Source organism: Notamacropus eugenii, chromosome 4, assembly GCF_028372415.1.
Source record: "Notamacropus eugenii isolate mMacEug1 chromosome 4, mMacEug1.pri_v2, whole genome shotgun sequence".
Lineage (NCBI taxonomy): Eukaryota > Metazoa > Chordata > Mammalia > Diprotodontia > Macropodidae > Notamacropus > Notamacropus eugenii.
The window spans coordinates 398,604,560-398,625,347 of record NC_092875.1 but is presented as its reverse complement, the minus strand read 5'-3'; the positions used below and the strand labels follow the sequence as shown (position 1 = coordinate 398,625,347).

Sequence of the window (20,788 nt, the reverse complement as noted above, 5' to 3'; positions counted from 1 at the left end):
TCAGCATCAAAGCCCAGATAATCTAGATTCAAGTCCTACCTTGATACATACTGACTGTGTGACCATGGGCAAGTCATTTAACCTCTCAATATTCAAGGCAACTCTAATACTGTAAGGTGCAGAAGGCACTGACCTGCATGGTAGAGAGAATTTCCACACCTCAGAGTTATTAATGAAATCACAAATCCAGGCCCTAGCCCCACCTATCCCTGAATTAATGTGGTGGTAGCAGGACTAGTAGGAGGGGAGGGGATGGATACAGGTAGTGGTGCAGAGGTACTGTTAGTGTTGCAAGTTGCTATGATCGGGCTGGTGATGCATCCCTTGACATAAATGGGGTGCATTTGGAAGCCACGTCCTTCTGACATGAATACTCATAGAAGTCTTTCTCAAAACAAGACCAGAAGAGCTCCTGCAAAGCTCCACAGTCTTAAGGAAACAGAAGATGAGTTATGGAGTTGGGAATGGTACAAGTCTCCCAGTTCCAAGACCAGAGCCCTTTCCTGCCTACCATGTGACCTTGAGCAAGTCTTTAAACTTTTCTACGCCTGAATTTCACCACGCTAAAATTCTTGTTCCTTCTACTTCATAGCTTGGTCATAAGAAAAGCACTTTTTAAACTCTAAAGGGTCTGTAGGGTATGTCCCAAAAGTTTTAGTGAAGTTTTAAGTTACTAAAGCTTTATTATAGCTATTAAAGTTTTTAATTGTACTAAGTTATTGGGCCATCCTGTATAAATTTAATAATAAAGATTTAATAGAGTAATCTAGGTGGCACATTGGAAAAAGCACTGGCCCTGGAGTCAGGAGGACCTGAGTTCAAATCTGGCTTCAGATACTAAATTAGCTGTATGAACCTGGGCAAGTCACTTACAGTAGGACTTTTGGGACACCCTGTATAAATGTGTGCTATTAATGGGAAAGTCATTTCTGTCAGTGCTCTAGGCAACCTTCTAAGGAGATAAGTTACAGAGGCACTGACCCCCATTGGTAGAGGGAGTTTCCTTCTCTATAACACTGAAATCACAAATCTAGTCCCCATCCCTATTTCTGTTATTATTTCACCTAGAGCACAGACCATAACTTTGAAGTTGGAAAAGACTATACAGGTTATTCAGTCCAACATCCTCATTTTACAGATCAGAAAATGGAGGCCCTGAGATGTTAAGTAACTTGTCCAAGGTTATGAAACTAGTAGGATCTGAGACAGGATTTGAAAACCAGTCTTCTTGCCTAGAAGTCCAACACTCTATCCACTCACTATGCCACACTGGCTCTACATCACAGATTTGGTGTGAAATCAAAGGAGATTATAGGATAGATGTGTGTGTACATACATAACTACATACACACACATACATATATATAGATATCTATCTACCTATATATATAAGTATATATATATGTGTGTATATATATGTGTGTGTGTGTGTGTGTATACACATACACACACACACACACACATATATACATACTGCCTAATCACATTTGAGTCAAAGGAGCCACATGGACTCTATATGTTCTTGGGAGATAGGAGATCCTTTAGAAGGAGCCTCCTTCACTAGTGAAGTAGCCCTTCTTGTTACGAAACATGCATCATTGATTCTACTCTTTCCAGTCTTCTCCATCGGATTGCCTCCACCATCATCACCACTTTCTAATCTTCAGAGTCTCCCTATCTCCTGACTCCTCCCCTGCTACCACAAGTACACCCATCTCTCTCCCATTCCTAAAAAGTTCTCACTTGATCTGTTGTCCAATATACACATTCCTCCCTTTCTTAGCTATACTTCTTGAGAAAACCACCTATGCTGGGTGTCGCTCCTTTCTCTCCTCTTACTCAGTTCTAAACTGCAATCTGGCTTCCAACTTTATCCATCAACTGGAACCAACCACTCCAGAGTACCGATGATCTCTTCATTGACAGCTTCAATGAGCTTTTTCTCAATCCACATCCTTCTTGACCTCTCTGCAGTCTTTCACACTGTTGATTACCTCCTCCTGGATATTCTCTCCTCTCCAGATTTTTGTGACAGTTTCCCTAAGTGCAGATATGACCATTATCACTCTCCAGCCTGTTCAACTTGTGGCCAGCAGCCTGTTTAATGGCCCAAAGGTGAACCAAAGGATTTCAGGAAGCTGGTAAAAAATGAAGAGGAAAACATCCTCTACATTTTTCATGCTGCCCAAAATCCTTTGGCCGGCCACAAGTTGTGCAGGCCTGCTCCAGTGGTTCCCCATTACCTCCAGGAATAAATAAAAGTCCTCTGTTTAGCATTTAAACGTCTTCACTACCTTTCTAGTGTTCTTAGACTTTTCTCCCCTATATGCACTCTAAATCCAGCCATGTTGGGGTACAGATTAAAGTGCAAAATGAGAGGAGAATCAGCACAGGCTATTTGGCAAAAGACTCCTTGATGCTTACTGATATCACATAAGAGCTGAAGATTAGTGAAGGAGTGTCAGGGTGGGAATAGTCAAGAAAGACTTTTTGAAGCAGATAAGACTTGAACTGGGCCTTGAAGGATAGGTAAGATTCAAATAGAATGCAGGAGATGGAAATTTTACATGAGAAGAACATCATGAGTAAAAACATTGAGGTGGGAATAAACATGTTCACATACAGTTTACAGAATCTTGAGCAGAATATACTTGCTGTAGCAGAAGAGGCCAATCAGGGAGAACTGGGAAATTAGGTTGGCTAGAGAGGGTTAGGTTATGAAGGCCTTGAAGACTAGAGTTTGGATGCGATATGGGTGACAATAAGGAACCATTGAAAGACTGTGAACACAGAAAAGACATGAAGTACTGAGATTAGCTTTCACCTCTCTTGAGTTCTAGAACTGAATCTCTAATTGTCTGATCTCCACATTGAAGTCCTACCACCACCTCAAACTCACTGTCCAAAACTCAACTTTCCCTTTTCTTTCACTTCTAAAAAGTCATCATTTTTCTTACTTTCTTGTTTTCAATAATGGCACTCTCTCATTTCTGATAATGGCATCACCTGTCTGCCACAACTTATAGACAGAGTTAAAAAAAAAAAAAAGTCATGAACAAGAAAAAGAGCTTAAACATCAGGTTACAGGAATTTATGAAATAAAACTGCTTAAATATCTTGAAACCAGAAGAAAAAGTAGATATAGAATTTATTTATTTTCAAATTTATTTATTTATTTTTAGTTTTCAACATTCATTTCCACAAGATTTTGAGTTCCAAATTTTCTTCCCATCCTCCACCCCAAAACACCATGCATTCTGATTATCCCTTCCCCCAATCTATCCTCCCTTCCCTTATCCCCTTCTTTTCTCTTTTTTTAGAGGGCAAGATAGATTTCTATACCCCATTACCTGTATTTATTATTTCTCAGTTGCATGTAAAAACAATTCTCAACATTTGTTCCTACAACTTTGAGTTCCAACTTCTCTCCCTTCTTCCCTCCCCACCCATCCCCACTGAAAAGGCAAGCAATTCAATGTAGGCTCTATATGTGTAGTTTTGCAAAAGATTTCCATAACAGTCATGTTGTGAAAAACTAACTATATTTCCCTCCATCCTATCCTGCCCCATATTTATTCTATTCTCTCTTTTGACCTTGTCCCTCTCCTAAAGTGTTTACTTCTAATTACTCCCTCCTCTCATTTGCCCTCCCTTCTATCATCCCCCACCCCACTTATTCCCTTCTCCCCTACTTTCCTGTTGTGTAAGATAGATTTGCATACCAAATTGAGTATGTAGATGTAGAATTAAAGGTCATTTCTTGAAAGAAATCCCAAAATGAAAACTCCAAGGAATATTATAACCAAAATTCAGAGTCATTAGGTCAAAGAAAAAATACAGCAATCAACCAGAAAGAAAAAATTCAGTAAAAGTCACATTAAGGATCACATATGATTTAGCAGCTATAATTATAAAGGAGTGGAGACTTTGGAATACATTGTTCCAGAAGGCAAAGGATACAGGTGTACAATCAAAAAGAACTCAGCGAAAGTACAATAATATGAAGGAAAAATAGATTTTCAGTGAAATAAAAGGCATAACCATTTCTGACAAAAAGACTTCTCCCCTCCCATTTTGATAGAGATATATATATGTCTCCCTCATTTAGAATGTGAGCTCCATGAGATCAGGGACTGCTCCTTTTCTATTTGAATCTCTAACACTTAAAATCGTCCTTGGTACATACTGTGTTTAATAAATGCTTTAGCAATCATTAATCTGTGCTTTTTGACTTCTCTATCCATTGATAGGCATGGAAATATAACAAATATAATAAATATAAATATTTTATATAACCACAGAGATTTGAAATGCTTATCTTTGGTTTCATAATTATAAATGTAGTTTTGGAGGGATCCAAATCTATGAATTTACTAATGAAGAGAATCTCCAGGGATGAAATTCCCTCTTCCTACACAGATAAGTGCCTGCTCTTCTCTTTATGGTATTAGTGAGTTGCTGAGGGTACTAAGAGTTTAAATGACTCTGCCCAAAGTCATTACATACAACTACAGTATGTGTCAGAAGCAGAGGTCTTTCTGACTTCAAGTTTGGCTTTCTATTCACTATGCCATGTTACCTCTCTGTAAGTATAACGGCAGTATAATTTCTTTTGAAGATTTTAATATTTACTTCTAGCATGCTTTTGGATAATGTTTTATACATTTCAGAGTACTTTGAATAGCCTTGCTTTATTTGGATCTTATAACAACTCAGTGATATTAGTAAAAATAGGTGTTGCTATCCAGTGACTTTACTTATTAAAGTAGTGCCAGCATCCAGACTAGAATTCAAGTTTCCTGTTCATTGAGATTAGCTTGATAACCATTTGCAGGGTCTGTCAAAGACATACGAACTGATGGACCAACTTTATGGATTGTCTATCCAAATGCATATCATAGTCTGGACAATAGTTCTTTTTTATTCACTTGGTTTTTCCTTTGTGGATATTCAGGGTGAGTTTTCTTGAATGAGAATAGAACTCATTTCAGAGGCTCTGAAAAATTTTGGGACTTGATGTAATCAGCACAGCCTAATCCAGAAAGAGAAATATATTGGAGTCTATGTTCTTGTAACTTGGCATGTCTTATTAATATCTTCAGAGAATTTTTCTTCAGCATCATCCTTTCCAAGAGATATTAGTACACAAGCTACAAATATCTTCACAATGATCTCCAAATGTTTATCCTAAGCACCTCAATGTGAGATGATCAAATGTCCTAGGAAATGATACTTCTTATTCCTCTTGTACACATATTAAAACTCTACCAACTCTTGTGTTTTTCTCTCCAAAGAGAACCTGTGAACCACACTTTATTTAATTCCAATTATTTTAATTCCAGTGACTGGAAAGGAATCTAAGATATAGAACACCAAAAACTAAATTAATATTAATACATGTCCTAAAATATGTGAATATTAGCATCTCAGCCAAGTGGCCAACCTCCTGATGATAAGCCTCTCTATCCTTAGCTAGATGTTTTTTGGAAAGCAAACATGTCTGGGACCATATTCAGTGCCTTTCTGGCATGTTAGAACCTTCTTGCAATGTACAAGAATAGACTTCAAGAACCCTGAGTTGCTACCACATCATGGGGAGGTACTAAAGTAGGCCCTTCTGGTTCTGATATATAATTTAAGTTTATGTAATATATCCACAAGGATATGTGTCATATTTTAATGGGATAAGTAGATGCAGATGCTTTTTAATGGTATATTTTTCAGATGGTATATGGATGAGAGGTTAAAACCTTTTAATTATACAACACAAAGGCTCCAAAGAACGTGTCAGCCTTAATGAATGGTACAGAAGACTTTAGGGAGGCAATTATAATAATAAGTTTGCATTTATACAAAGCTTTATACACATTATCTCATTTGATCCTCAAAACATGCCAGTGAAATAGGGTGTAAAAGTATTATTCCCATTTTACAGATAAAAAAATGAGGCTTAAAGAGGTTAAGTGACAAGCTCAAAGTCACTCTGAATGTAAGCAGCAGAGCCAAATTCTAATCTAAGTAAAGTACATTTACCATGTTACCACACTAATAATATTTGTCAATAACTGGGTTTATTTTGCATACATAAAAGATTTCCAGGTAAGGTTTACCATTCCTATTCTAACCAAATAAGATTAATGTATGATTTATGCAACAATTATAGAATTGAGGCTTTTTATCTAGTAGATTTCTCACAGGATTTCAGGAGTTATTTTTTCTTTGAGATTATAGGGAAAAGTGATTATACCCTGACTGGGTCAAACGCTACTGTCAAAATAAAGTCCTATGAAGGCTCTAAGCATTTATTTGTTTGATTATTCAAACAAATATTAATATTAAAGCAATTTATTTGTGTACATTTTCTACTATGCAGTACAGCTTAAGTGAGACTGACAATCTTAACAGAACATTTTAGAAGCAGAAGCTATTTTGTATATTGTCTAAATGATATACATTATATTAGCTAAATACTTTAGTTCATTAATTTCTAAAAGACTGTTTATATTTTTATTTCAATTCAACATCTATTATTTTCTAGTAATCATTTAGCAAAAACTGTTTTGAAAGTTTTGAAATCAATTCACTCTCTAACAGATGTAGTCAAAGAATATGAACAAACAGTTCCTAAAAGAAGTATATACTATTAACAACCACATAAAAGGGTGCTTCCAAATCACTAATAAGTCAAAATAGCTCTTATAAATTAAAATAGTTCTTAGGTCTCACCTTATACACAGTACACTGGCAAAAAGAACAAAAGTAGACAAAAGCCAGTGTTAGAAGGGTTGAAAAACAAAATAATAAAACACTAATTTCCTTTGATGAAACTGTGAATTAGTCTAGCCATTTTGGAAAACAATTTGGAATTATGCAAAAAAATTACTAAGTAGTCCATACACTCTGACCCAGAGATTCCACAAGTTATGTGGAGATCAGTGATACAAAGGAAGTCTGTATACCAAAGTACTTACAGCTGCACTTTTTTGTAATAGCAAATAATTGGAAACAAAATATGTACCCATTCACTAGGAGATGGCTAAACAAGTTGTGTTCTGTCAAATTAATGGAATATTACTGTGACATAAGAAACAATGCATATAAGAAATGCAGAGAAGCATGAGATTATGAACTGATATGAACTATATGAACTTATACAAAGTGAAGCTAAACTAGAAAGAAATAAGATACATATTGACTACAACAATGAAAATGGGAAGAACTAGAAAACAATTAAACCTGAAGCCTTTGAGATTATGCGTAAGGTTGTCCTCGAGTAAAAGGTTGGAGAAGGCATCTCTCTCCCCTCTTTGCAGAGGTAGGGAACTACTGGTGTGGAATACTATGGATGTCAGACCTTTTTCAATGTTTTGGCTAGTTTTTCTTTTTATGAAGTATAGTTCTATGAGAAGGGTGGAAGGAAGCATACATTGAAAAATTCAGATGATGTAAAAACAAGAGATGGAAAAAATTTATTTTAAAATGTATTAAAAAGTTCTTCCTCTGAAAACTGCCTGTTCATATCTCTTGACCATTTATCAATTGGGGAATGACTTATATTCTTATAAATTTGACTCAGTTCTTTATATATTTGAGAAATGAGGGCCTTTATTACAGACACTCATTGTAAAAGTTCTTTCCCACTTCTCTGCTTCCCTCCTAATCTTGGTTGCATTGGGTTTGTTTGTGCAAAAACTTTTCAATTTAATGTAACCAAATTAAATTTATAATAATATAAGCCATTCCCCGACTGATAAATGGTCAAAAATATATGAGCAGGCATTTTTCAAATGAAGAAATCAAAGCTTTCTATAGGCATATGAAGAAGTGCTCTAAATCACTTCTGATTAATGAAATGCAAATTAAAACAACTCTGAGGTACCCTCTTACACCTATCAGATTGGCTAACATGACAAAAAAAGGAAAATGATAAATGTTGAAGAGGTTGTGGTAAATTTGGGACTCTAATGCACTACTGATGTTGCAAACTGATCCAACCATTCTCAAGAGCAATTTGGAACTATGCCCAAAGGGATATAAAACTGTGAAAATCCTTTGATTCAGCAATACCACTATTAGGTCTGTATTCTAAAGAAATCATAAAAATCAGAAAAAGACCTATGTATGCAAAAATATTTATAGCAGCCCCTTCTATGGTGGCAAAATATTGGAAATTGAGGGGATGCCCATCAATTGGGGAATGGCTGAACAAGTTGAGGTATATGATTGTAATGGAATATTATTGTGTAAAAAGAAATGATAAACAGGCAGATTTCAGAAAAATCTGGAAAGACTCATATGAAACTTGACGCAAAGTGAAGTAAGTAGAACCAGGAAAATATTGCACACAGTACCAGCAACACTGTGTGATGATCAGCTATGTATCACTCAGCTCTTCTCAGCAACGCAATGATCCAAGACAAGTACAAAGGACTCACAAAGGAAAATGCTATCCACATTCAGATAAAGAATTGATGGAATGCAGATTGAAGCATACATTTTTCACTTTATTGTTTTTTGTGCATTTTTTTTGCCTTTTGATATGTTTTTTCTTTCATAACAGTGACTAATATGGAAATGTTTTATATGATAGCACCTGTATAACCTATATAAAATTGCCTACCAATTTAGGAAGAGGGGAGGGAGGGAGAAAATTTGGAACTCAAAATCTTGTAAAAATGAATGCTAAAAATTGTCTTGACATGTAATTGGGGGAAAATAGTATTTAAAAAATAACCGCTGATTATGGTTGTACTTTTGCATTTATAAGAGGAAAAGTTATAGCTATTTTACACTGGTTTCTGAGTGGAACTAAAATAAATTGTCAAAGTTGGTAGATGAATCCATGTAAGAACTGGATTAATGTTATCTCACTGGCAATTATCTCACTGTTATCTCACGTTTTAAGTTCATGACATTGTTTTATGTTAATACAATGCTTATAGTTTTTTGCATTGTGAATTTGAGAAATGTTGTATAGGAAGGCTATTGACTTTTGGAAAGATTTAAAAAAAAATAACCCTTCCCTTTGCCAGAGATCTGAAAGGTAATTTCTTCCTTTCTCCTCTAGTTTGCTTACAGTATCATCCTTTATGTCTAAATCATTTGTACATCTGGAACTTGTGTTGGTATATGATATGAGATGGTGGTCTACATTTAGTTTCTGCCAGATGGCTTTCCAGTTTTTCTAATAGCTTTGGTTAAATAATGAGTTCTTACTCCAGAAAATGTGGTCCTAGGGTTTACTGAACACTATACAGTAACATTTGTTTCTCTATATTGTCTGTACCTAATCTATTCCGCTGACCAAACTCTTTCTCTCTTTCAACCAGTACCAAATTGTTTTATCATGGCATTACATTATAGTTTGAGATCTGATACCACTGGGCCTCCTTCTTTCCTATTTTTTCCCTAACTTCCCTTGGGATTCTTGACCTTTTATTTCCCATATGAAATCTGTTATTATATTTTCCAGTTTTACAAAGTGGTCCTCTGGAAGTTTGATTGGTATGGCACCAAACAAGTAAATTAATTTTAAAAGTATTGTCATTTTAATTATATTGGTGTGACTTATTCATGAGCAATACATATTTCTCCAACAAAAAAAAAGAATATTGGCTCCAATATAGCACACAAGTGTAGCCTTTCCCCCACACGGCATCCAACACGTGAAACAACTTTTTAGAAAATATGTAATGGAGATGAGGAGCTTGGGCAGGCAGACCACTGCAGATGGTATTTCTTCTAGGAGAACCATCATGAAATGTAAGGAGTGCCTTTGAGAAGCTGTGGACTGTGTGTGGATCTTCTACGACTAGCTGGGAAGGGTTTTCTTCCACTGATTGTAGAGCCAGGGCTCTAAGCATCTCCAGAAAAGCCTGAGTCAGCCCAGGCTGCGTCCGGGGGAGCGCAGCAACCACTCCTCTCCAGGTGCTGAACGAGGAAGGGCCAGGACCTCGCTGCCTTTCTGTTATACGGTGAAGCCCCGGGAAACAGGTATAGGTGGCCGGCCTTTTTCTTCATTTTCCGCTCTACGTGCAGGGAGCGCAATCTCCCAAGGGGAGGGGCTCGTTCCCTGGAAATCCGAGTGAGAACCCAGGCTTTCACAGCCCGCAGCCCAGGTACCCCACGGCGCAACCTCGGGGTAAGGGTTTATGCGGCGGTCACGCCCCCCGGGGGGGTGTGCTGGTTACCTCTCACCGTCACAGGACCACAGATGTAGGCCTGGAGAGTACCTCGGGTGACCCGGGGGGTGCGGAGAAGGCACGTGACAAGCCCACAAGGGTCCCTGCGCTGTCCGGCCTGCCTCCTTCCCTCTCTCCCGACCCGCTGCCCGCCCGGCCCAGGTAGCTCCGCACGGGAGGCGGCATGGGGGCAGGAAGGCGGACAGGCTCCGCGGAGGGGCGGGATGACAGAGCCCAGGCTGGGGGCGCCTCTGGGCAGGGTTACGGGGCCAGCCCGGTGCTCGAGCAGCGGGACGTCATCCTCGGGGGTCCGGCCTGGCCCCGTCCAGGGTCCAAGTTCACGCGGCCAGCCTCCGAAGCCGGCCCCACCCCCTGCCCCGGGCGCCCAGCGGGTGGGGACCCTAAATGGGCTCCGCAGCTGCCTCGGTCGCTGCACCAACCTGGTCGGCAAGACTGCCAACCCAAGCAATCTCGGACTCCCTCCCGCCTCTTCCAGGCCACGCCTGCCGACCAAAAGCGCGCGCGCGCGCGAGGCCCCGGCCCCGCCTCAGCCCGCCAGCCAGTCTCCGCCGCTCCGCCCGAAGCAATGACGCTACTCTCCGCGGAGCTGGGCGGGGCCTCATGGGCGGGAGGGGGAGGAGGGAAGAGCGGGCGACGGGAGAGCCCTCCCGCGCAGGCGCACTGTCGGTGGCCTTGCCGGCGTCGGCTTTATCCCGGACGGAGCTGGCAGCTTGGGCCCTCCTCCACCCCTCCCCGCCGCGGCCCCGGCCCCGCTCCGCCTCGGCCTCCCGCCGCAGCAGCGGCCCCGGTGGGTGTAGCCCGGCCCCACCTCCTTCGCTCTCCCTCCACGCTCCCGCCGCCGCTCCGGCTGGTCACCGAGCCGGCGTCCCCCGATCCTCCTCCTCCTTCCTCTCTCCTCCTCTTCCTCCGCCCCCGCCCCTCCCGCGCCCCTTCTCCCCCTTCCTGCCCAGCCTCGCTCCAGCCGCCTCGTCCTCAGCCTCTGCTCCCGATGAGGTGATGGCAGCGGCCAACTTCGGCAAGATCCAGATCGGGATTTACGTGGAGATCAAGCGCAGCGATGGTGAGCGCGGGGCCGCCCCGGGGGAGAGGAGCGAGGCGGGAGGGCCCAGCGGCCCGAGCCCCGGCTTCATTGATTCGGCTGGGAGGGGGGCGGGGAGGTTGTGGGAGCTTTTGTGTGTTGGTGGGTAGCGGGGCTCGCGTGCGCGAGTGTGTGTGTGTGTGTGTGTGTGTGTCTGTCTGTCTGTCTGTGTGTCTCGAGCTGGGCCGAGGGGCCCGCGCTACTGCAGTGCTAAGGGCGGGGAGCCCGGCCTGGCTTTTGGGGGAGGGGGCGTATGCGGTGAATGAGGGGAGATCGAGAAATAGGGGGAAGAGTTTAGGGTGGGGGATGCGCCTCCAGGCGTGGCGGAAGCGGGGCCCGGGCTGGGGGAGGTGGGGTCATCAGGAAGTGCGGGGAAACGAGAGAAAGAGGGATGGAGACAGATGCGGGCGGGGTGGGGTCCGGCTGGGCGGGAGGCCATGGCCTGCCCCTCCCCCGTGACCGACCCCTCCCGGGACTCGGAGCCGAGGATGCCCGCCGCCCCTGCCTGGGGCCTCGCTGCCATCCCGAGGATTTGGAGCTCGGCGGTCCGAGCTGGTCTGTTTTTGTGGGCGTCCCTGGCTCGGGCCTTGCTGCCCCCTGGCCTTGGCCGGGCCTTTCCCCTTGGCTGGGCCTGTTCTGGGGGGTGGCACGTGCAGAACGCCGCGATGTTGCCCACAGAGGCTGGGGTGGGCGAGTTTCTTATGCGTTCCCCAAAGGGGAGCCCTTTGGAGGAGGAGGAATGTGACTGAAACCCGAAGAGGCAGTCTTGGGAGGGGGATGCTCGGCGGGCTGGCCCTGAGGTTCTGTTGGAGATCCAGGGGGGTTGTGTCTAATCTGGTGATCGATGTAGATATTTCTCTACCTTTCTTTAGTTTGGAGAGAACAGAATGTCTCATTATCTTTGTGAGGAGGGGGTGAAGGCAAAGTGTGGAAGAACAAACCAGGTGAAAGCCTGAGTTCGGGCTATCTAGCTGGCTTCTGTAGATGCCCACTCCTTTCTTTTCACCATGGCCAGGATTGTGATACACATCACACATAGAGTGATGGAGCCTCTAAATCTTTGTCTTTGTTCTTATTATGGAAAGCAGGGTTTTTGTGTGATGCTGTATTGCTCGACCCTCCATGGTTACTGATTTTTTTTTTCATTATTTCTGAGGTCATTTGTCTTAGCAACTGCAAGCTTTGTCATCCTGAGTATGAAAAGCAAAAGCTACCGCTAAGAGCTTTAGGCGCTTTGGGGGAAAGGATACACATATATTACTGGAGGCAAGGGCAGTATTAATTTATTCTTTCTAGAAGAAATATTATTAATGTCATTCATTGCTTCTTTGAGATTAAATTTGTATTCACTGGCAGCAAAAACGATGTTTTAAATGATGTACACATCATTTTTTGGTACAGTAAAATAGTCACCTAATTTTTATATAAACTGGTAGCTATTTTTTTCCTCAAATGACTTGAGTAAAAATCTTTTAATGTGTTCAAATGAAATGTAAAGGGTCATGAGTGAATTTCTTTGCATAGTTTTGTGTGGTGACATTTGATATGTGTAATTTTAATGGAATTATTTGAGCAGATACTTTTTTCTATTTAAATGAATTAACATGATAATAAATTTATATATCATTACTGCCCTTAATGCTCCTGTTTGTGACTGATAGACTGTGCAACATGGAGGGTTCTTCAAGGCATAACTCAAAACCTTTCCCATGAAGTTTTGCCAAATCCCTAACCAGAAGTGATCTCTCCCTCTTCTGAACAGCTATAGCTTTTTATACTACTCATAAGGAATTTATGGTACATTGTACTTCCGCTTTTTTTGTAACTGTGTTCTTAGATCAATTTTAGATTAGAGTATAGCACTTTCAGGACAATTATACTGCCATCTATATATATAATAGACCTTGTTAACCCAACCCCCCCCTCCATGGAGCCATTAACAACCTGAAACAAACATTTGTTGAATGAATGAATCCCTCATTCTTGAGATTTTTAGAATTATGATTCAGCTTTGGATGCTTAGAATCACTTTAAAGAGAATCCTAGTAGTATTTCTAGGGCTGAACTCCCTAGGATACTCCGTGACTAAAGCTGTTCTAAAGTTAACTGCAATTCCACTTAGAGTGGACTATCAGTGTAGATCTGAGTTCAAGAATCAGGCCCAGAGCTGAACTAGAACTAGGCCTGGTAGAAAGTGATGCATAATTAATTGCTACTCCCTCCCAAATGTTGCTTCCTAGCCACTTTAAAAGTTCACCTTTACTAACAGTTGTTTGGGCAGCTAAGTGGTGCAGTGGATAGGGTGCTGGGCCTTCTTCATGAGTTCAAATCTGGCCTCAGACACACTTATTGTGTAAGGCTTGCGATCCTGGGCAAGTCACTTAATCTTTTTTACCTCAGTTTCCTCATCTGTAAAATGAGCTGGAGAAGAAAATGGCAAACAACCCCAGTGTCTTTGCTAAGAAAGCCCCAAATAGGTCATGAAGAGTTGGATGCAACTGAACAAAAAACATTTTAGTACCCAGTATATGTGAGGTACAATGCTAGATGCTGAGGGTGTTACTAAAAAAGGCATAGTAAAGTGCCTAAAAAAAATTACTTATGAATTTCATACTTTGCCTGGTTTTTTTTTTTGTCACCCAAAGAATCACAGAAACTGAATTGGAAAAGACCTCAGAGATCATCTAGTCCAACCTTTAACCTGATCTTCTATCTACAGCATTTCTAACATGTAGGGATCCAACCTTTCATTTGAAGTCCTCCAGTTAAAGGGAGTACACTACCTATAGTCATTCCAGATTTTGAAAACTCTTAACTGTTAGGAAATATTTCCATACGTTGAGCTGAAATCAGATTCTGTAACCTCACCCATTGCTCCTAGTTCTGTTCTCTGTGGCCAAGATCAACTGTAATCCTTCTTTTCAAAATACTTGAACACAGCTATTGTGTCTACAGGAAGTCTTCTCTCCTCCAGAATCTTTAGTTCTTTTAATCCATTCTCCGATAGCATCATCTTATGGTTCACCAGTTTATTGACTGCCTTGTTTTGGACACTATCCTGCTTATCAGTGCTCTTCCAAAAACATGGTTCCCACAGCAGAACACAGAGCTACAGATGTGCTCCAGCCAGGGCAGAGCTAAGTGGGTCTCTCCACTTCTTAGTTGTCATCACTAATCCTCTTCAGGACAACTCATCTTTAGAAGGAAATCAAAGCTCTCCGGTATCTTGGCCAGGAAAATCCCAAATGGGATCATGAAGAGTTAGACATAACTGAAAAACAATTCAACAACAACAAAACTTCTCTTTGTGCAGTCTAAGATAGCACTGGCTTTTTGGGAGTGCCATTACATTTTTTCTTCTTAATCTTGCAGTTTGCTAAAACCACTCTTTTTTTAGGTGTAGAACTGTTGTCATAGTCTCATCTCCCCCATCTAGTATTTGCAAGTTAGTTGTTTTTTTTTGTCCACATTTAAGCAGAATGCATTTATTGATATGCTTTGGAAGAAATGGGTAACTATACATTTGTTAAAATTTTTGGTTGTATATGAAAAACTTCATTATTCAGAGAGGTTGACTAATTCTATTTGTTCCCCAGAGGGGGAAGAGAGTTCTAAGTATCTGTAGCCCCTGGGTTTTGTGGGAGTATGGAGAAGGGTAGGAATTTCCAGAACCTTTATGGAGGTATGATTGTATTGTGGGAGCTACTACTACAGTACTGTCTTCTGTTAGTTGCAGAAAACTATTATCTCTTGCAGCATAGGCACAGACTCCAGACCTGACTTTTTTCTTCCTCTCATAATAACTTAATATTAACTTAATAATGTTACATTAATAAAGGCTTGAATTTAAATGATTTAACCTAGTCCTAGACTGAGGGGGAGGAGGGTGCCTCTGGGCTTAATGCAGCTTGTGGGGAGAAGGGACTTAGAAGATGGTGACGTTGAGTTACCTAAGATGAATTAGAATAATAAATGTTTAAGTCTACCCAGAATGTCATGTGATGAAGAATAGTACTTCCATGTACATCGATCTTAACACTTAGTGCTGGAAAGGGACATCTAGCCAAACCTTCTCATCTTACAGATGAAGAAACTAAGACCTAAAAGTGACTTGCTTCAAATCACAAGGGTATTTCAAGTCCAAGTATTCTGACTCAAGTGCTAAGCTCTCTGCACTGTTCCATACGGGTAAGACATTGCTACTAGATAGTAACAAAGGAAACATTACTCTGTTTTCTGCATTAAGGGGAAAAGTTGTAACATCTGTGCTAAACATAGATGAAAATAACACTTTTGACTATTACCAGGAATTCTAGCAGCAATTGAGAATCCCCACAGAGCCATCAGTTATTAACTTTAATGCCATGGACAGAGAATCTTCTTTGATTAGAAAGGTTAAAAATTGTTTATGTCATCAGTTCCCCCGATCCATCAGTAATACTTTGACACATTTATCTCTTATGTATCTTTTTATATAGGTCAAACTAGATGGACTTTAGGAGAATGGAGGTAGTGTTTTAGGTTATTAAAATAATCTCAGTATTATAATTATGTTGGTTGCACTTCAGATATCCATTTTATCTTTTTTTTGGCAGCTTTTGAGAGTGGAAAAGAAGAAAGGGAATAGCTTTGTAATAGTGTTAATGGATTAACTTTTTTGTACAGTTTCTACTTGTTTACCAAAAAAAGCCTTTTATTGTATAGTGCTTTGTCAGTTTTCAAAGTGTTTTTTATATTTTTGATCCCCACAGTAGCCTTGTGAGGTATTAGACTTATCTGTAGTTATTGAATCACTACTTAGAATGCAAGGTCCTTGAGGTTAGGAAATGTTTTTTTTTCTTTGCTGCCTAGCGCAATGTCTTGCACAAAGTAGACACTTAATAAAAATGTCTATTGAGTTGAATGTAGGCAATTCTAAGTATTAATTCCATTTTACAAATGACGAAATTTAGGATCTGAGAAGTTAGGCTTACCTCACATCATAGGACTAGTAACTCAAATACATACTTTGCTGATGATTTTTGATTCCTTTGAGAACTGTGATTTCTTCTACTGCCAACAATCCAGCATGTAAAATTTATAATGGGACTAAATTGTATTGGCTGTCAGTAGTGAAATTAAGTTAAATCTTACTATCTCACTTATACACAGTAAGAGCATGCCAACCTAGAACTTACAATCTAATTAATAGCATCAATATAATTATTTATGTAGGATTGACTGATGCTATTTGTCGGCCTGGCTGTAAATGTTTCTGTCACCCAAGGAGATTTCTGGGTTAAAGACTGTGCCTCTGAATTCTGGCCTCTCCAGAGTGCCTTCTTTTTTTACAGCAATATTGCTCTTCTTCCTCTTGTCCAAGTGATACCATATTTGTAAAGCAATCAGCATAGTGCCTGGCACATAGTGGGTACTTAACAAAAACTTGTTCTCTTTCCCCTACCGTTTGATGTTTAATCCAAGCATAAAACTAAACTTCATTAGAGTGTGATGTAATTTAAATGTACGGACTAAACTCACTTTTATATAGTTCTTTATAGCTTACAAAGCTTGAAAACATTGTTCTCTGAAAGCTGCTCTCTCCAGAAATTTAAGAGAAAACTCAAGGCGTGTCCTTATTGTTGTTGGACTGCCTTACTCTAATGGTGCTAGAAATGAAGATTTTGAGGGTTCTAGAGGGAATATATACTAACCTCTCCCTGGCCAAAATTAGCAATGTTAAAGCCAGAAGTAGTTTAACAGAGTACTTTGCTGCTGGTAAGGATTAGAGTTCCATTACTGGAGAATCCAAAACAATTTCCTGGGGGTAATTTCTGAGTCTCTTACTTGTCAACTTGTCAACTCTAGATATTCATGGGGTAACATTGCTTCACTCTAGGACTCTGTACCTTTCATTCCTGCTACCTCTGTTTTATAACCAGAATTGACCCTTGGAGATGCTTATTGTTAATTTTCACTTATGTGATGGCCTTTGAGGTAGAACTTGGGTTGCTATTTTTCCATTACTCTCTACTTAATAGAAGAAATAATGTTGGTGTTATAATACATGGATGAGATCCTACCAAAAAGGATACCTGAAGAAGAGATATTTTAAGAGTTCCTTATTCCATTCTCATCATCATCAAAACACATTTGTCCACGGTGTTAAAAACTAGTTATATACGTATCCATGTACATTAAGATCTTGTCAACAAAGAGTTTATAATCCAAAGCTGATGTTGATATAGATAACACGTATGTCGAAGATGAGTCCCCCATCGTGGTAGCTTTACTGCCACTACTCAAGGATAAAAAGGTAATTAATTACTACATTAAATGTTGTCCTACTGGGTCCAAGCTACAGTGATAGCCTGTCCTCACATCCTGCTTACTGCTGTCTGGCATTTGATTGAACATTTAAACCTGAACAACTTTAGCCACATACTCGTGTTATATAGTACTTTATGCTTTACAGAATGCTTTTCTTGAGGTATAAAGCACATGGAATCAAACATAGCTCAGTGCTCTTGGCGCAGCTTTAATGCCTTAAGAACCTCTTCAGGTGTTCTACCACTATTCTCCTTTTAGAGCATTTAACTCTAAGCTGTTTTAACCCTTGAAGTTAAGTTTTTGTAGATATTTCACCTTGTTTTTCACTCACCAGTTCTAGACTGAAACATTACCTCATGGTGGTGGTACTGTCATTGCCAAAGAAATAGGAGTGTTTTCTCTAGGTACCAATAAGAGATCTTCCTATAGTACAGCAACTTGGAGTGATTATCTTGGACCCAATGCTTTGAAATGAAATAGAAAGGGCTTACTATATACGAGGCACTTTCCTAAGAGCTGGGAGTAGAAATATAAGAAAGCAAGGAGTATACATTTTTTTGAGGGAAGACAACACATATAAGGTGGTGGCCAGAGTAGAATGTTTTGGCAGTGTTGATTTGATTACTGTTCTCAGACCTAGAGTTAGGAAGGGAATGGTGGGTAGTGAACACAATTAAGGATAGCTGGGAAACGGGTCTGGGTTTCAAGGCTGCTTGTGCTGAATTAATCAGAATCCCAGGGTTGGAATTTGGAGTTCTGAGTTGGAGGTGGCGCCTAGAACACCAGAACATGGTGGGGCAAGATGATGGAAGATCTCTGCTGCAGCAGAGACTCAAAGACACAGGTTTTAGAAGGGTGATAACAACAGCTGAACAAAAAAAAATCCTGAGGCTTTTATCCGTACAGTTAATCTTTAAATCCTTTCTGCCCCAATAGGCCTAAGACTAGAAACCTGGCTGCAGCCCTCGGGCTGCATGTTGACTTTTTAAGGTTTCTTTTTTCTTGAGAGCTGCCTTAAATGTTTGTAGGGATTTATAGTAGGCACATGCATTTTACAGTATTTGATAACTTGCCCTCATCTTTATCTTCCTTTAAATATTTAAAGTTATTAAGATTCCAGATTTACATTTTAATACAGAAATACCAGTAGGTCAGTAAATTCATTTGGAAGAAGGAACACTTTATACTCCTGCATGAGTCAATGTGAACCATAGTGAACTTATAAACAATGTATTGAAATATGAAACAGACAGTTAATATAAACATTAAGGCTACATACATGCAGGCTTTTTGTGATTTAAGTGGTGGGAGAAATCTTGGATTTATTTAGGGGAAGGAACTTTCTAATTATGGAGTATCAGTGGCCAAGGAAAACATAATGCATTTTGACTGCATTGAGAGAAGCTCAGATCTGGGAGTGAGATGGTTAAAGAAAGGGGATTTGTTACAATCCTTGAGAAAAGGAAGAAATAAAGGAAATGAGGTAGATTCACACATTATGAAACAAAAGGTGAGAATTTTGGATCCCACCTAATGTGCATTGAAAAGTTCACTTAAGGGTTGAAGGAAAGGGGATATAGAATGGGAGAGGGAAGGAAGATTAGAACTCAAGTAGGAAGGAGAGCATGGTAGAGAATACAACTTTGGTCAAGGTGTTTAGTTAGGATGGACTGCAGAAAGCTAATGTGGGAGATAAGTATATCTGGGATGAAGTGGCAATAGTCTGTTGAAAGATAAAGGTAAAGGTAAGGATAAAATGTTGAATACAAGGAAGGGGACAAAACTGGACAAAGCCACATGATTTGACAAGTCAGAGCACAGAATAAAAGACCAATGAGTTGAAGAGAAAGGCCAAAAAAGCCACTTGCTAATGTAAGTGCAATAGAAAGACTGTTTATTTAACTTAATCCAATTGAGGAAATGCTTACTAAAGGCTAATAAAATGTGTTAACATTCAAGTAGAGAAACTCTTTATGGAGCTGACAGCTTCTTCTCTTAATGGTAAAGCCATGTAGCCTTGAGTGACTAAGGCAGCATTTATGGCACACATCTTTTTTGTTTTGTTTTTGGCTACAAATTGTAAGCTATGAAGTGTACAAACCATGCTTTGACTTTTCCTATAAGGCTGATCTGGATTTTTCAGCTCAAATCCCTTTGGAATCCTGAGATTAACTTCTAGACTCCTGAAATGTAATTGTTTGGCTATTATCTCTCCTTGATAGTATGGTTGTCCCTTTCTCCTTATGTCCTTGTGCTTCTGTTCCTTCAATTTTGATTCCCCTCCGATAATTCCAGAATGTACTTTGGACCATAAAGAGAGTTCATAACGTGCCTTCTGCTTAAGTTATGACTACTGTGCTAATATCATTAATGTCATTTCCTCCTCCCGCTGCTCCCCTTCAAATCCAGGATCTGTTAAAGGGGCAGCTAAAGCATTTGGGAGTTAGTTGATTTTGAATCTGAGATTGGAATGTGCCAAAATTTTGTTGACTTACCACAGAAGGGATAGTTTCCGCCAACTCTTCCTTCTCTTCACCTGATGAGCTTTTTAAGTGTCACATCAACTTGCAGAAAGGAGTCTGTGGCCAGAGAAGTCTATTCTAATAGACCCCAGTAAGAAATACAGATATATTTGTGTATAATCCCTCAAAAAATTGAGACAGGATACAAATAAACACAATAAAACTCTTTAAGTCTAGACTTCCTTGAGGACTACTGAAAAATAACTAGAATTCAATTTGTTGTTAGTTTTAGGGAATGAAAACAAGGTCTGTGTATCATTAACGATTTAAGTTATGGATCAAGTTTGGTTTAGCCATATAACAATTTGCAGACAATAACTACAAGGAAGCTATACTGATGGTCAGTGACTTGATTAATTAAAAAAACTAGTGAAATTTTACCACCACTCATGAATTAAACGTTAAATATTTAACCTCCATTGTATGTCTCACATAATGTTTGGCCATAGTTTCATCAAATGATAAAGAATTTTATGGTGGGTAGAATTCTGAATTTTCAATGGAGAGACTGGTTTTTCTTCACAGCATATATTAGTGACTCATGACCTTGAGCACATAAATTAATCTTCCTTCTTTTCTGTCCATCTCCATCTGTAAAATGAAATTTTTTTACTGCATTAGTAAGGTAGTTCCCTGTCTTGTGACTTTTTTCAGAGTTTTTCATTCCATGGTAATGA

General features: G+C 39.9%; 1 protein-coding gene across 8 annotated transcripts in view; it reads left to right on the top strand.

The window, feature by feature from the left end:
* Positions 1 to 10,789: 10,789 nt before the first annotated feature.
* Positions 10,790 to 20,788, top strand: part of KIF2A (kinesin family member 2A) — a 77,339-nt gene continuing 67,340 nt past the window's right edge. The window contains exon 1 of one of the 8 annotated variants that reach the window (XM_072605549.1): positions 10,790 to 11,262. In XM_072605549.1, the coding sequence (XP_072461650.1) occupies positions 10,803 to 11,262 (460 nt within the window). In that variant the 5' untranslated portion in view covers positions 10,790 to 10,802. The remainder of the gene's footprint in view (positions 11,263 to 20,788) is intronic. The other 7 variants (XM_072605550.1, XR_011966325.1, XM_072605544.1 and 4 more) reach the window with 7 other exon arrangements.